The following is a 17021-nucleotide window of genomic DNA, read 5'->3' as shown; positions in this document are numbered from 1 at the left end:
ATTATAATAAATATAAAATGAACGCAATTACAATGTCTTTCCTTTTACTTTCACAAGATCAATTTATAATTCCTCTAAGAAAAAAGTCGAGTTTGAACTCCGGCCATTTATCATGGCAGACAACTTTCTAGCAGCAACCCTAAATCCTTATTTAGTGAAAAACGCATTGCTACCAATATGAGGTTGCGCGGTACGCTGTTGCGTGATCACGCGAACGTAGCCACGAAAATGTATATAATCGATAGGTAAATTAGGAGCGAAATTTGAAAGCCGATGTTTCGTATGATTGAGAAAGTATTATTAAGGATGCGCGATGCGGGTGGCATACATGGGAAAGATCTTGGACAGAACTCGAAAACAGGAAGAGGACGTCAATTAACAGACTCCGAAACGAATCACGAGTTTCTTCTAAGTCACGTAAACTCTTGAGAAGGCCTTGTCCTTTGTTAGTCTTTAGGAGTGTTGATTGACTCTAGAAGTGTGGCGACGCGAAGGAAATCAAATTTCTTTCAAGGGTTGTTCGCTCGATCTTTGGAGCGGAGCCTACTTTCTCTTCCCACGTGGGCACCCCGTCGTGTAACGGAAAAGCGCGCTTCGACAGAGTTTCTACCACCACTCGGAATTCGAAGGAAAGATGGACGTCGATTCACGGGAGCCGACGGACATTTGCAGGACAGCCTACCGCTGGAATTTGGAGCATCCTCCGTCTTGATTGGCCCAAGGACTGGGAGGACGTTCAAGGATGGAAGGGGCACCACGTTCGAGGAGGGAAAGTTCAACAAGGGAGGACTTTGGAACGGCAGAACGATTCTGACTCTCAATCGAAAAAGTCCAAAATTGTTCTCACTATTGAAGGATATCTTTAAAACTATCAAGAAATATATTGAAGTTTTGCCAGTTAATAATTCTATATTATTTAAAACTCCCGCACACTCCACGAGCAGAGTGCTTTAGCACTCCACGGGCACCAACCCGCGTTCTGTTCTTAAAATCACCGCTAAAATACGCAACAACGCAACACCACCAACGCTACCAATGCACGCATAGACTGAAACGGAACGGTTTTCTCTGCAGTCTATGATTATAATGCGTGAATCGGAACACACCCGTACAGTGAGGGTAAGCATTTGTCCCACGTCCCATGATTCTGGCATCACTGGCTACGAATGTTAGCTACCCATTGGCCTCGTGGCCACCTATAATTTTTACAATAATGTATAATATTAATGAATAAATAATCCTTTTTTATAAAGTTTAAACCTTTATTTGTCTATATAACGAATATGAGCGAATATATATATATATGTATAAATTTAATGTATTTACGATATATATATATATATATTAATGTAAAAAAATATGCGTTTGCAATACTTATATTACTGAATTATAATTAAGAAACACACCACAGTCGAACATTATTATCTCTGTACTGTATTGTATTGTCACATAGTCTTTGCCCTGTACTAGTAGCAATTATTGGTAAACTTCTGTGTAAACATACTCCATTTATACAATCATGAGATAACTTTATTTTATACATTACATTAAAATCTGTGTAATCTGTACTTTGCTGTAATTCCCAGAGTGCAACGTTTCCATCTGTACCACCTAACAACATAAAACGAATATCGTTTTTATTAGTTTCAATTGTTTTGTCATAAAATTCTTCGTCAACATACCTGAGATTATTTGCTTTCCATCAGAGATGACACTGAATTGTATTTTCTGGTTTGTATTAGACTGACGTCCTTGAAGAGAGTACAGTACAATACCTGGATTACGAAGGTCCCAGCATAAAAATTCACTATTCTTTCTAACAACTGAAAACAATTTTGTTCCACAAGGACTAAATTCTATTTGAGTTACACCACTTCCTGTCTTAAAAGAACATAATGGTCCGTCTCTATACAAGCCTAAAAATATAACCATAAATACATATGTAACCCACAATCCTATAACATTATTGATGTGTCTGTAATTATATGTATGTATGTGAATATCAGAATTACCAATATATTTAGAATATGTGCCAAAAGCAACTAATCCTGGCATAATTGGATTTTCTCGAATGCAAGAAACTAATCCTGTGGCATTTGGAAAGTCTTTCTTGAATTGAATAGTATTGATTTGACGTCCTGGGCGTTCCACGTTAAAAACTCTCAAGGTGTTTTTAAAACCAGCCCATATTTCTCTGGCCGAATCAATAAACTGAACACTAATTGAAGCCTCCACTTCATCAACCCTAATGCAGTAAAATAATCAATTTTAGAATTTCTACACAGAACTTAAACTAAAAGTTTTACATAGACTATTTTTTATCTTATAATAATATATACATATGTATAGAGTAGATTACTGAAATGGGACAGCTTAAATATCTCCATTGTTTATGGATATATGAAAAAAACTACTTAAGGCAAGTTCAACTGTTTGAGGGAAGAAACAATGTGGTAGGCCGTAGGGACAAAAAGAAACTTCCGTCTAAGTCACTTTTCGCTCAAGATTTCGACGTTATCAATATTTTGATACGAAAACAAATTCAATAGCCTGTAACACGGTGTAACACAATGGCCTATATTGCCTATAACAATGTACCATTTCAATTATTTAATCTTAACGTATTTATATTTTATTCATATTTCCTGAAGCTGCAGCAAATATTGAAAATGATAGCCGTTGCTTTTCAAAGCATGAATTACGTTACAGAACATGGAAAACTTGCACAGATCAGTGATTAGATTTTAGCTATATAGGTATTATATCCTAAACAGCTTTTTTGTACGTTCATAAGCAGCAGAAATATTTAGGTGTTCTCATTTAAGCGATATACCCTGTAAATAGCAATAAATAATAATAAATAAACATAAGCATATGCACATATTTAGTACTAATATTTAGGTAACAATCAATACATATACTTATAATTATGTCTATATTTATTTGATCCTTGTTTATACATATATGTATGTATACACGGCTGGCTTTAGAGTGGGGCAGGTAGGGCGACTGCCCGGGGCGTCGCTGCATGCGTTCATTCATTTGTATCCATTGAGATTCGTTAAGCAGAAAGCTGCTAATTGATTTTCGTGCCCTTGGAGAGCTTACAACTTATTTGTTTATCCACAATGCAATTTAGACAGTTAAGATAGTATCATGTTTATTACAAATAAAAGTACTCGTCAAATATTTCCAAATTAGATTCTGGTTGTAAGTACTCAATAAGTATGTTAGTAATAAATCGTACAAAAAATTAGTGAAAAATATTCATAAATAAGTACTCTGAGAGACTGTTAGATTCTTTCTTGGATAGACATTATGAATATTATAAAATATCACAATGAATGAACTGGAAATTACTTAAGTTTTTTTGTAGTGTAAAGTATTGAATAAATTGTAATATTAATATTGAAACAAACATTTATGATACTAACTGATTGTAAGCTCGGTATGTTGCTCGCAATTCGCCGTTAAAAGCATCCCATAGGTGTATGGGACTTTCTCTACTTGTACTTAGAAAACAGCAAGTAGCAGGTTCCCACGAATTCATGAAAGGATACCAACAAGTATCATATATAAGTCCTCCTTCCTTTATAGTTAATGCTACTGGAAAATTCATAGGCTTCAACTCTGAATGAATTTTTGCAGAATATAATTCTCTGGGAAGTTCATAAATTCTGATCTTAAAATCTTCAGAAGGTACCAATAAACATGTGCCATCTGGAGACCACTGACAACCTTTTGTAAAATTTTCACACGATTTACTTGATTCATATTCCCTACTTGTTTCACATATTAGCTGCGGCACAGTATTCCAATTATAATGAACATAATTGAATGAATGTAATGGTTCTGCATCTATAATTGTAATATTTTCATTTTGTCCTGCGTCTGTAATATTTTCATTTTGTCCTGCGTCTGTAATATTTTCATTTTGTGTCAATGTATTTATTACTGCTTCACTGTTCTGTATCTCTTGCAATTTTTCTATATTGTGTTCGTTTAGTTTTTGAAACAAAATTTCATTCTCACACGAATCTTGTGAATCTATTGTACTTATTTTTTCTTCAGATACTAATGATTCTTCCTGTAACATTGCCAACTATAATATTAAATAATAAAGCATCCTTTTAATACAGAAATATAAGATCTGTAACAGATCTTCGACAAAAAAAAATACTTAAACACATTTGATTTTAAAACATACCATATTCGAGGCAATAGTCTTTTTTAATGTATCCCAATATTTCCGCAGCTTCCAAGCATTCCATAGATATTTTTAAAAAACGATGACTTCAATGATAATAAAACATAAAGATTACATTTCTTTTAACTTTTAGTATACAAGTTCTTATTTGAAAAATTATGCCCGTTTCTTTCACTACTACATACCAGGGCTGCGGAGTCGGCAGTCAAACCTCCCGACTCCGACTCCTGCATTTATAATAGATGCAGGAGTCGGACTCGGGGTCGGAGTTTAGTTGTGTGTGTGTGTGCGTGCGTGCGTGCGTGTGTATGTGTGTAACTAAATTACTAATATTTAATATACAGTATGTTTGTATATATTATATATCTACAGTATAAAAAACTAAAGCTACGCTAACAGAAAAAGGCAAATAAAGGAAAGAACCGATAATGAAAAAAAAACTTTAAATTTAACTAATACATTCAATAGCCATTGAAGCACTTTTTATTTCAATAAAGTACAGTACTTTAGAGTAGACCTCAACAGACTCGGATTTTTATAAAATTTGCTAATATGGAGTCGGTGTTGGAGTCGGCATATATTTTTTGGACTCCGACTCCGGTAATCAGAAATTCCTTCTGAACTCCGACTCGGACTCCACAGCCCTGCTACATACAGTGAATTACAAAAATATTCGGACACTAAGCATGCTTGACTTTAACGACCTATATATTTGTTAATTATGGAAGAAATAAACTGAACTTGTTTCTTTCGATACAGTATTTATTGTACTTTAGAAATATGTACAAATTATTAATTTATCTTAATATACTTACACAATATTAAATATTAAATGAAATCACATCCAATTTACGCGTTACAAAAACATTCGGACAGATACGTTGTTTCTCAATATATTTACAAATAGTGCTTGATTATCTTCCTACAAATTTTCGATTCAAAACGTAGCCTTTGTGAAGAGGGTTTGCCTCAATCCATCCTTTTACGTTTCAAATCGAGCCGCGCGACACAGAATACGTAACGTCCGCTTGGAAGAGCCTAGAAAGATCGACAGCCTTTATCTGTTGATCGTAGCGTACTCTGATACGTCACTTCCGCCTTTTTATACACCATGTGTCAGCCCACGGTGCTCTTGCGATTAGCACAAATCAGTATTACATCTAAACCTTTATTCTATTACATTGTAACAGTTCCTTCTTAAATATACATATATCGTGTTGTTCTATCAATGGTACATAATCATTGCGATCCCATCCACAATGGTTATGGGCCCAGTCACAATATAAGGCAACGAGAGGTTAGGTTGTGCGAAGGCGTGCACTCGCCCATACATAAAAGTGAGACGTAGATACACGTGATTGCGAAAAACGAATCGCAGCAAGATGAACAACGAAGTAAAAACCGAGTTCCATATCACCAAGCTCTCGGACTTGAATTACCAGTCGTGGAAAACCGAAATGTGCTGGTACCTAAGAGGAAAGGGACTGTTAGACCACGTGCTGACCGAGAAGAAGGTAGGCCTGAACGCTACGGAAGTCGAGGTAAGAGCCCACCAAATGAATGAAAATAAAGCGTTCGCGGCCATCGGTCTGCATATAGAAGCAGACCAACAAATACACATAGAAGATTGCGCAAATGCATATGAGGCGTGGGAAACGTTAAAGCAAGTGCACCAACCAAAGTCGAGGGTCCGCATTATGCAATTAAAAAGGGAATTTTATCACTTAAAGATGAAAGATGAAGAAAGTATGTCCGCTTATATGTCTAGAATCAAGATAGCCGCAAGAAATCTGAAGGAGGCAGGGGCAGAAGTCAAAGATGAAGACCTAGCGTATACAATGCTGGCTGGACTCCCAGATAGCTATGAAAATTTAAACATGGCGTTGGCTAGTCTTTCAGACGACAAATTCACATCGGCTGAGGTGAAGAGAGTCCTGTTGGAGGAATACGATAGGAGGATATCGAGACTAGACAGAGAGACAGGACACCCCAAGGAAGCTCTGTATACAAACAAGAAACCCGACAAAGGGGAATCCAAGGCACCGAGCGACGATACGAGGCAACCAAGAACGTGCTACAACTGCAAGAAGGTTGGACACATAGCGAAAGACTGCCGCACTAGGACGAACAGAGGTAAAAGGAAACCAGAGTCGAAACAGAAAAGGGACGCATATCTGGTGAGTTTGAACAATGTAGATTTGGAAGACTCATGGCTCCTAGACAGCGGATGTACCCACCACGTTTGCAAAAGACGAGATTGGTTCACGAACTTCAGACATATCGATTCTGAAATAGTAAACACGGCAGCAGATTCAGAGAAACAAAAGGGGACAATACTAAAGGCACAAGGTATTGGGGACATTACATTAAATATGATTGTAGGTGACAAGAAAAGGGCCGCCGTGATGTACAATGTATATTACGTACCCAACATCAGAAGAAATTTGATGTCAGTGTCACAAATAGAGCAGAAGGGAAAGGAGCTGCTAATAAAAGACGGGAAGATAAAAATAAGAAACGCAAAATCAAAGGAAACCATTTGCATAGCGTACAGGAAAAACGACTTGTACATAGTCAGAGCAGAAGTATGTAAGAACACCAACTCCCCAGTGGAATCACACGCAGCGAACCTGGAAATGGATCAAGTGTGGCACCGACGTTTTTGTCACGTGAGTAACGACACTATAAAGAAATTACTAGAAACTAACCGCGTTACCGGACTAGATAACGCTAGGACGAATAAATATACATGCGACGCGTGTAACATAGGGAAGGCAACGAGAGTTGCAAGTAAAAGATTAAATGGTAAACAGACAAAGGAAACTTGCGAATTGATACACTCAGATGTGTGTGGGCCTATGCCAGAAAACTCGATCGGCGGAAGCAAATATTTCGTAACCTTTACAGATGACTTTTCCAGATACACCAAGGTGGTATGCATTAAATCTAAGGACGAGGTTAAAAGGTGCATAAAAGAGTACGTTGCCAATGTGGAACGTGAAAAGGGAAAGAAAGTAAAAAGGTTCCGATCAGATAATGGGCTAGAGTTCTGCAATAATGAACTGGATACTTTTTTCAAAGATTTAGGCATTAAGCACGAGCGATCTAATGTCGAAACACCACAAATGAATGGTGTGGCCGAAAGAATAAATAGGACATTATTAGAATTGACTAGATCAATGCTCAAATCGGCACATCTGCCACAAAAATTCTGGGCAGAGGCTGTGACGACGGCAGCCTATATAAAGAATCGGGTATGCCATACAGTCATCAACGACGAGGTTCCTCTAGCTATGTGGACGGAACGTACACCGAGTGTTCGGCACCTAAAAGTATACGGGTGCCTAGCATACGCCCGTTTGCCAGAACAGCGAAGAAAGAAATTGGACGACCGAGCAGCGAGATGCGTGTTCGTTGGTTACGCGAGTCAGACGCGAGGATATAGGTTGTGGTGCCCGGACAAGGGAGACGTAATAACCACAAAGCACGTGAAATTCGCAGAAGACACAGTAGGATATGAGTGGATCAATGGAAAAAACATCCACGCTTGGAAACACGAAGGATGGTCGGATGACAGCGATTCAGAGACAGAAGACACATCGTGCGAACGCGAGGCTAACATACCATGCAGCGAGCCGGAGAAAGCCCCGTACCGAGAAACACGCACGATAAGTAAAACAGAGGAGGAAGAGGATAGCGATGTAGTGGGGGCACAAGAACCACTGCAAACCCCAAAACGCGGAAGGCCCAAGAAAGTTATAAGAAACCCATACGGATGCAAAGGGAAGCCAAAGAACCAAGAGATTGATAACGGTGAAGACAAAGAGTCAAAAGCGGAAAGCGGTATAGAAGTAAATTCTCTGGAGATTACCAAGCCACAAAATATTGAAGAGGCATTGGAGTCGCCACAAGCAACTCAGTGGAAGGAGCCCATCAAAGAAGAACTAGATAACTTGTCCGATAGGAATACATGGGAAGTTACCAAATTACCCGAAGGTAGAAAATGCATAGGATGCAAGTGGGTATTCAAATTAAAAAGAAATGCAAATGGGGAAATATGCAGATATAAAGCGAGACTGGTAGCTCAAGGGTTCTCTCAAAAGAAGGGAATGGATTACAATGAGACGTATTCACCGGTATCAAGTTTCTCGATAATCAGGCTGATGTTAGCAATAACAGTGGATTTCCGTTGGCATACGAGACATATAGACATAAAGTGTGCTTACTTATACGGCCGGTTAGAAGAGGAAATATACATGAAGCTACCCCCGCGTTGTGAAAACAAAGAAGGTTTGGTGGCCAAGTTACTTAGACCAATCTATGGATTGAAACAGTCTGGGAGAAATTGGAATGAAGAGTTGGACGATTTTTTAACCAAACAAGGATTCAGAAGACTAAAGGCCTCGGGCTGTGTATATATTAGTGGACATTGGACAATCGTGGTAATATATGTAGACGATATTTTTGTATTTTCCAGAGACCTGGTACCAATTACAGACCTAGTCAGACGTATCACCAAAGCATACGAAGCCAAGGATCTAGGTGAAATAAGTTATGCCCTGGGAATAAAAATAAGTTGGAATAATGCCGGGGGTGTATGTCTTTCACAGAAGGCTTACATAAAGAACATACTAAAACAATACAATATGATCGAATGCCGGGGGGCCACTACTCCATTGGAACCGGGAGCAAAGATTTCCAAAGAGGATAGTCCAAAAACTCAAGTGGAAAGGGAGAAGATGTCGGAAGTACCTTATAGGAGATTAATTGGATCGCTAATGTATTTGGCGTTGAGTACCAGCCCAGACTTGTTGTACGCGGTAACAAAGTTATCACAGTATAACACTGACCCAGGAGAAGCACATTGGCACCAAGCGAAGCATGTATTGCGGTACTTGAACAAGACTGCAGAGTATGGATTAACATACGAAAGAAACGAAGAACCGAGGATAAAAATATATTGCGACGCAGACTGGGCAAGCGATATCGATAATAGGCATTCTTTTTCGGGGATGGTCATGAAATTAGGAAGAAATACCGTCCAATGGTACTCATCAAAACAAAGGAGCATATCGACTTCCACGATGGAGGCTGAATACGTTGCATTGGCGCGAGGGGCCAAAGAAGCTATATGGGTACGCATGGTATTGAAAGAGCTAGATTTGTTTGTTTTTTTGGTTTCAGATAGCATCGAAATGTATTGCGATAATAGAGCAGCCATAGACTACTCTAAGAACAGAATGGAGAATAACAAAACCAAACATATAGACATCGCGTACCATATTGTGAGGGAAATGGTCGAGGAAAACGAGATAAGAGTCATTTATGTCGCTACGAATGAGAACCCAGCAGATGTTATGACGAAAGGGCTGAAGCAATTGGCCCATAAACGCGGTACCGAAAGTTTAGGACTGGATGTCGCAAAAGTGGGGGATTGAAGAGGGTTTGCCTCAATCCATCCTTTTACGTTTCAAATCGAGCCGCGCGACACAGAATACGTAACGTCCGCTTGGAAGAGCCTAGAAAGATCGACAGCCTTTATCTGTTGATCGTAGCGTACTCTGATACGTCACTTCCGCCTTTTTATACACCATGTGTCAGCCCACGGTGCTCTTGCGATTAGCACAAATCAGTATTACATCTAAACCTTTATTCTATTACATTGTAACAGTTCCTTCTTAAATATACATATATCGTGTTGTTCTATCAATGGTACATAATCATTGCGATCCCATCCACACTTTGTTTACAAGTACGTGGCATCGGGTTCAGTACCCAGCCGCCATTGTTACCGTACAATTCAGTCATTACACCGTCGTTTACCATGAAAATGTATCGGAATAGTAAAAACGTTTCATTCAATCTCCGCCAACTGGTAATTTTTCATCTGGGAAAAAGGAAAATTGTATCGCCAGATCGCTGTTATGCTTAATTTAAAAAAAAGCACAGTGGCAGATATCGTTAATAGATACAAGAGTGAAGACATCGGGTGGATGGAGAGAGAAGATTTAGAAAGGGTACAAATGAAATATATTAGATGGTGTCTGGGTTTGGAAAGAAACACACCAGGGTATATCGTTTTGGAAGAAACTAAGCGAGACAGAATAAGAATAAAGGCTGGAAGAAGAGCAAGAAAATTCGAGGAGGGAGGCTTAAATGCGGTAGGCCTGAGAGATGGGTAAAGGAATGCATAAGGGAAAAAACAGAGGGGAGGATTGGGTACCTGAAGAGGAATGGTTATAGTCAGGAAGGGATTACACAATTAGAGCAGGAGGGTAGAAAAATGCATTCAATACTCGAAGAGAGAGAGATAGGGAAATACAGGCACAAGTGCAATTTAATAGTATTAAAGAGTCCAGGTACAATATATATTATAAGTCAATTAGATGTATAAGTATGCCGAAGTATTTAAGTAAGAGGAGGGAAGGGAATAGCCAGAAACTGATAGCCACAGCGAGGTGTGGAAACCTTGAGGTGAACAACAGGTATTGGATGAAGGAAGAAGAGAGAAGATGCGGACTGTACGAGAGAGGACCCCGGGGACTTTGAAGCATCTAATTGAAGACTGCACGGAAACAGAGAGAATAGGATACAATATAGAAAGGGTATTAGAGGGGACAGTAAATGGGAGCATAGTAGGTGGATGAGAAAGATAGAAAGGAAGTTTAGAAGAGAGGAAAAATGAGTTAGATTGTAGTTTGAAAGATAGAGGGAATGCCAGAGTGGATGAATGAATGGAAAAATTGTAAAGCCAAGTTCCTTTTCAAGGCCGTTGAGGCTGAAAATAAATCTTATATATATACAAGAATGAAGACAGGATTGAATCACTACCACAAAGTAGTCGGCAGAAAATAATAAATGAGAGAGAAAAGCGGAAGATTATTTGAAAAGTGAAAGAAAATCCACGATTGAATGCTTCCGCATTAGCAGCAGAGTTTCAACAAAAAGAGTGAGAAAACTGTAAGCACACAGACAGTTCGGCGACTGCTTAAAGAGAATGGCTACAATGGGAGAGTAGCTCTTAAGAAACCATACATCAGCGAAAGAAATAGAAAGAAACGTTTAACTTTCGCAAAAAATATGATTTCGAAAGAATAATTGAAGGATCGGATGCAATAAGGGGACTAGCGCTCGAACATGGGAAGAATTATTGTCCAAACGCTACGAAAGTTTGGAAAATTAAATGTTGTTAAACTGAATTTTAAAAAATATAGTTTTGTAAAACTCGTCACGACACACATTTTTTCTATATACAGTTTGTTTATCCAATCATTACTATTCGAGCTAAAAATTATAAACAACAAATTTTTCATCGTTCAAAATCATTATTTCTCGTAAATATTAACGAATCGTTATGAAACTTAAAACATAACTTCAGAAAACTAGCAAAACCGTAAAATGTACACACAAAACCCTTATGTTAGCAAATGTAATAATATTTAATTAAAAAGTAATACTGGACCTAACCCATGTTTTTCAATGTTCACCGTTAAAAATTATCGAGGCAATTTTGAGGTACATATAACTTGCAGCGACAAAGTTTTTCCTTAATATACAAGGAAGATTTTCACCAATTTTCAGACTGATTCATAAATAATTGTAGAAGATATGACGATATATATAAATCTCGCGCACCACCAACAGTCAGCAGCCGCGTATAATGCGCTACTTAGCAGTCTTAGCACTGGCGTTGACTGTTGGTGGCGCGCGGGATTTATATATATCGTCATAGCTTCTACAATTATTTATGAATCAGTGTGAAAATTGGTGAAAATCTTCCTTGTATATTAAGGAAAAACTTTATCGTTGCAAGTTATATGTACCTGAAAATTGCCTCGATACTTTTTAACGGTGAACGGTGAAAAACATGGGTTATGTCCAGTATTACTTTTTAATTAAATATTCTTACATTTGTTAACATAAGGGTTTTGTACATACATTTTACGGCTCCGCTAGAGTTTTCTGAAGTTATGTTTTAAGTTTCATAACGATCCGTTAATATTTACTCAAGTTATCGCAATTTATGTTTAAACAAATAATGATTTTGGACGATGAAAATTTTTTGTTTATAATTTTTAGCTCGAATAGTAATGATTGGATAAACAAACTATAAATAGAAAAATGTGTGTCGTGACGAGCTTTACAACACTATATTTTTTAAAATTCAGTTTAACAACATTTAATTTTCCAATCTTTCTTAGCGATTGGACAATAATTTTTCCCATTTTCGAGCGCTAGTCCCCTTATTGCATCCGACCCTTCAATTATGGTGGAGTGATGTGATTTTCGTTGATGAATCTAAATTCAATATATCTGGTTCGGATGGATGACACATGGTGTGGCGTAAGCCAAATACAGCTCTAAATCCGAAAAATTTGCGAGCCACTTTCAAGCATGGTGGAGGAAATGTTATGGTCCGGGGGTGTATATTAGGGTGGTTCTTATTTTTCAACTTCCGTTTTTTTTTGGTCGCACCCCCCTAAATTGTGACACTTGGTGAGAAAGTGGTTGGACAACGGGAACCCGTGCCACATTTGTGTTAAAGTTTTGAAATTTTAGTGATTTCACGTCAATTTCGCACATCATTGTGTTCCCCCATTATAGAGGAATTAGTGATGGTTTTTTAATAAAAGTACAATTTCTTAGGTGCATAATAGCATCATTTCTGTGTGACTTCAAACAGTATTCTCAAAATCTTTGAATTTTACCATTAAAATGAGCGTACAACAGCGTCGAAGCCATTATGCGCGGCTACGTGAAGTCTTATTTCACGATTTCTGATTTTTTCGTTGCAACCTCCAAAATTGTAACACTAGACGAAAAAATGATCCCTGAAAAATTTCAAATTTAATGGAAAGTTATGTCAAACTTATATCAGAACATAATATGCTGACAAAAAATGAGGAAGAAAAACAACATATTTTACAAATAATTGAAGATTATAGGAGACTTTACCCTAATGTAAGCAAATTTACAAACAGCGAATATATATTGAAAAATACATAGAATTTAATAATATGCTAATTTATTACCTTCAATCTATAATATATAACATAAATTTCAATAGAGAGTATTTCGTTTACAACTATGTAAAAAAAATTCATTTCTAAGTACTAATAATATAATCATTATTACTAAAACAAATAGGGTAAACCAACCAGTAATTGATCGCATACCAGTGAATGACCATTAGGCAAAGAAATGTCAATTATAAATTTAAACATTATTATATGTTTATAAATGGAGTGTAGTTGCACTTTTAGTATCCTATATTTTTAATTACGCGTATTGGGCAAACATTGATAAGTACAATTCTTATTAAAAGTATGCGGTCATTTAGTGGGCTTCTACACGTTTTGCATTTTATAATTTTTTTTTTTTAAATTACGATAAGAATAAGTAATTATTTTTATAGAACTTTCAAGAAAAATAAATTTAAATGCAATTTCAACAGTTGTTTTGTTGTTATAAATAACTCAAAGGTTCATAGATTCAACAATTCGGTCATTCACTGGTTGGTTTAGCCTAATAAACTTTCTGTGCATGAAAAGAACTATAATTTGACTCGAACAACCACCCAACTGCGTACAGTAATGTATACGCTGCGTTACATATTAATTTTAAGAGATAAAACTCAAAGATTTCGTATATATTTTTGTAAGTAACATACATATTATTATTATACATCTAATAAATTGTGCTTTTATTAAAAAATATTCACTGATACTTCAAAAATAGCTGAAAACAATTATGTTCGAAACTGACGAGAAATCACTAAAATTTCAAAACTTTAACTCAAATGTGGCATGGGTTGCCATTGTTCAATACTTTGAAATTTTGCACATATTTTCTCATCAAGAGTCACAATTTAGGGGAGAGCGATAAAAAAAAAACTCAAAAAAAGTTGACCCCTATAGCTAGGGACCACCCTAGTGTAGAGTAACTGTGTCAATAGTCGGCCATTTAAGGGAAAGCGGAAATTCATGTTACGTGTTGTTATTATTAATATACCATTTTTTAAATGCGTTATTGACATTTAAATTCTTTGAAGTATCTATTTTTCAAATGTGTGGATGATTTTTTCAATAGTATAACAATTTTTATTTAAAATATCTAATATACCCAGAAACGTCCTTTTTACCAATAGTCAGCCAGTAAAATCCTAACTCCAGCCTTTCATATGCCAGTAGTCAGCCAGGTTCTTCTATCAGGTTATATATGTATCTGCCACCCTATAGTATAGCTATTGTTAATCGTCAGAATGTTAAGTGGTTCAAAATTCATGATGTGTGTACTGAAAATTTAAAAATTTCTTTTTTCTGAAAATTCTAATTATTTAAATTATAACGGCCGACTACTAGACCAATCGTCTAGTAGTCAGCTGTTTTGTGTTTTAGACGACCGACCACTGGTTTTACATTAATTTTGGTGGAAAAGAATACAAACGGATGATTCAGGAAAGTGAGCTTTATTTGTTTGGTAAATACGGTTCAAATTGGTGATTTCTTAACAATATGCAGTGACTATTGGTTTTCTTTATATTTTGAATGCCAATAGTTGGCCACATCAAAAATACTTACTAACGTAAGTTTAAATGCAATTATAATTTCACAAAAAGTTCTTTCGAATGTTATTAATCGCGTATTCAAAATTTGAACATAAAAAACTTGGTATTAGTGTTAGTACACACTATTTCTAAGTGTCGCCTATACAGGGCTGATGGAACCCACTATGCAAGTTATGCGCCGCATAAGGGCGCCAGCCGAAGGGGGCATTAAAAAACTATATCGCACACTTAATAATAAAGGAATCCAACTCCCACGTAAACAAAATGTAAATGTATTTTTTTTTACTGTACCTCGTAAAGGCAAAACATATTAAATAAATAACAGGTGCAAAAATTTGGGGGCGCCAACCATTCTCGCAACGGCCCTGTGCCTATAGTACTAAATTAATTCAAATTGACTCACCAATCACCAACCATTCAATCGCCAACACAATAAAGCTTTCTGCAGTTCATATTTTTACCGCTAAAGGCATGAAACTTCCCAGATTCGAAGGAGAGAGTACACTGGTCATTGTTTCATTTAAATATATAAGATTTTATTCTTAATTTCTTATTTCTAAGCAATTTATTTCCGAAAAGGCTGACTATTGGGTAGGGGCCGAAATAAAGCACATTTACCATATATCGAGCAGAGGAGTAGGAAACCTTGTTTTCATTGAAGATATTATGCATAAAATCAAATATTTAAATAGTTTAAAAGAAAATTTAATGCCAAGTGTAGTCAGTATGGGAATTGAAAAAAATCTTCAAATTTTACCAGGATAACGATCCGAAGCATAAAGTGTTGTATACCAACGCCACTTAAATTTATTTTTCTCTAGTTTTAGTCATTCGTTTACTTCTACAGATAGCAATAGCAAATATCCTAAATTCCTTTTCCTGTGATTTCATCAGTCCCTTACTACTGACCCTTGTACCTTGATCTCTATGCCCCATTCCTTTCAACCCCCACTTTCTAAACCACCAAAACCACCTATATATAACAAGCAATATCTCTTCCAAAACACTCTTGTTCCGAACAGTCTCGACATCATAGTCTAGCTCTAAAATCTATCAAGCAGTATTTCGCCTAAGTTTCCGTAAATTGTATTTTTATATTATTATATAAAATAAATGGAAATATTATAATTACGGAATACAACAAAAGCATGGATTGTACAAGTGTACCTACTGTATCATTGTCCGAAAGTCTTACAGCCCCCTCGTCAGTCACCAGACTTTAACCCTATAGAGAATGTATGGGATAATTTAAAAGAAGAATAATGATAAAGAATAAAGAAGAATTGAAAGAAATTAGGAGACGAATGGGAGAAAACAAGTATACAATATCTTCAAAAAATTATATTTGGTATGCCGAAAAGTTTAAAACATGTGACAAAACAAAAAGGTTAGGGTACTAAGTATTCAAAGTTAAATTTTAGTTTATAAAGTGTTAATTACGTATGACCGAATATTTTTGTAACGCGAAAAATGGCTGTGATTTCTTTTAATGTTTAATATTATATAAGTATATTACGAAAAATTAATAAGTTCCACATATTTGTAAAGTAGAATAAATACTGTATCGAAAGAATCAAGTTTCAGTTCATTTCTTCCATAATCAACAAAGATATAGACCGTTAAAGCCAAGCATACCTTAGTGTCCGAATATTTTTGTGATTCACTGTACATCATATGAAGTCTATTATTTCACGTGTTAATCATTTAATTGTTTATTTACTATTTTGATTGTATATTGTAGACATAGGTTAAGTTTGTAAAGAAGTAGTTACATCTAGAAACGATACACACACTGTAGTAATTAATAATTACCAACTCACGTCTTAGAAATTAAAGACATTAATTACACAATTATTATGATTGATTGTTTTGTTAAATAATTAATTTCATAACTACATTGACATGAAGTCACACCCAGTGATGCCAGAATGAGGACGGGTTTCCCACAGAGGTGTAAGATGCGAAGATTTCCGACTGCAGCGCCGCCTGCGGTGGAGTAAGGAATCTCAGCTTGTGATATCTCCGCTCTATAGAATAATATTCTTTGGTAGTTTCGTGTTATGCAAGATGCGAAGAATTGAAGATTTTCTACTTCAGCGCTCCGCTTGTACATTGTTGGTACTACATTACGCGGGCTCTTTTGGCGGGATACCGTAACGGACATACGCGAACGTAGAATAACCGTCATTCGTAGTGCTGTGTACATATCTCAGCTGGTGATCGTCCATCTTTTGAAGGCATCAACTA

The 17021-nt window shown here is 36.5% G+C and overlaps 2 protein-coding genes across 4 annotated transcripts in view; one reads left to right on the top strand and one right to left on the bottom strand.

Moving 5' to 3' along the window:
* Nucleotides 1–17021, top strand: part of LOC143373660 (uncharacterized) — a 423841-nt gene that overhangs the window by 387426 nt on the left and 19394 nt on the right. The window lies entirely within an intron of this gene.
* Nucleotides 1242–16689, bottom strand: Wdr79 (Telomerase Cajal body protein 1 homolog). 3 transcript variants are annotated; one of them, XM_076815843.1, is made up of 6 exons: nt 16587–16689; nt 4208–4293; nt 3435–4102; nt 2013–2245; nt 1683–1916; nt 1242–1611 (listed from the first exon to the last, which is right to left on the bottom strand). In XM_076815843.1, exons 2-6 carry the CDS (start codon nt 4208–4210, stop codon nt 1394–1396), a joined length of 1356 nt encoding a protein of 451 aa, XP_076671958.1. In that variant the 5' UTR covers nt 4211–4293; nt 16587–16689; the 3' UTR covers nt 1242–1393. The 3 variants fall into 3 exon arrangements, with proteins under 3 accessions (XP_076671958.1, XP_076671973.1, XP_076671964.1); XM_076815858.1 differs by having other exon boundaries at nt 3435–4087; XM_076815849.1 differs by lacking the exons at nt 4208–4293; nt 16587–16689.

Source organism: Andrena cerasifolii, chromosome 1 (assembly GCF_050908995.1).
Source record: "Andrena cerasifolii isolate SP2316 chromosome 1, iyAndCera1_principal, whole genome shotgun sequence".
Taxonomy (NCBI): Eukaryota; Metazoa; Arthropoda; class Insecta; order Hymenoptera; family Andrenidae; genus Andrena; species Andrena cerasifolii.
Note: the sequence above shows the minus strand (reverse complement) of the source record. Positions and strands in the feature narration are given on the sequence as shown.

What these genes read in the sequence shown, in the direction of transcription:
- Wdr79 (XM_076815843.1), bottom strand. An exon ending in ACATACCGAGCTTACAATCA is followed by an intron (nt 2,246 to 3,434) that starts GTTAGTATCATA and finishes TTACTGCATTAG; the next exon opens with GGTTGATGAAGTGGAGGCTT. An exon ending in TGGAAAGCAAATAATCTCAG is followed by an intron (nt 1,612 to 1,682) that starts GTATGTTGACGA and finishes TTATGTTGTTAG; the next exon opens with GTGGTACAGATGGAAACGTT.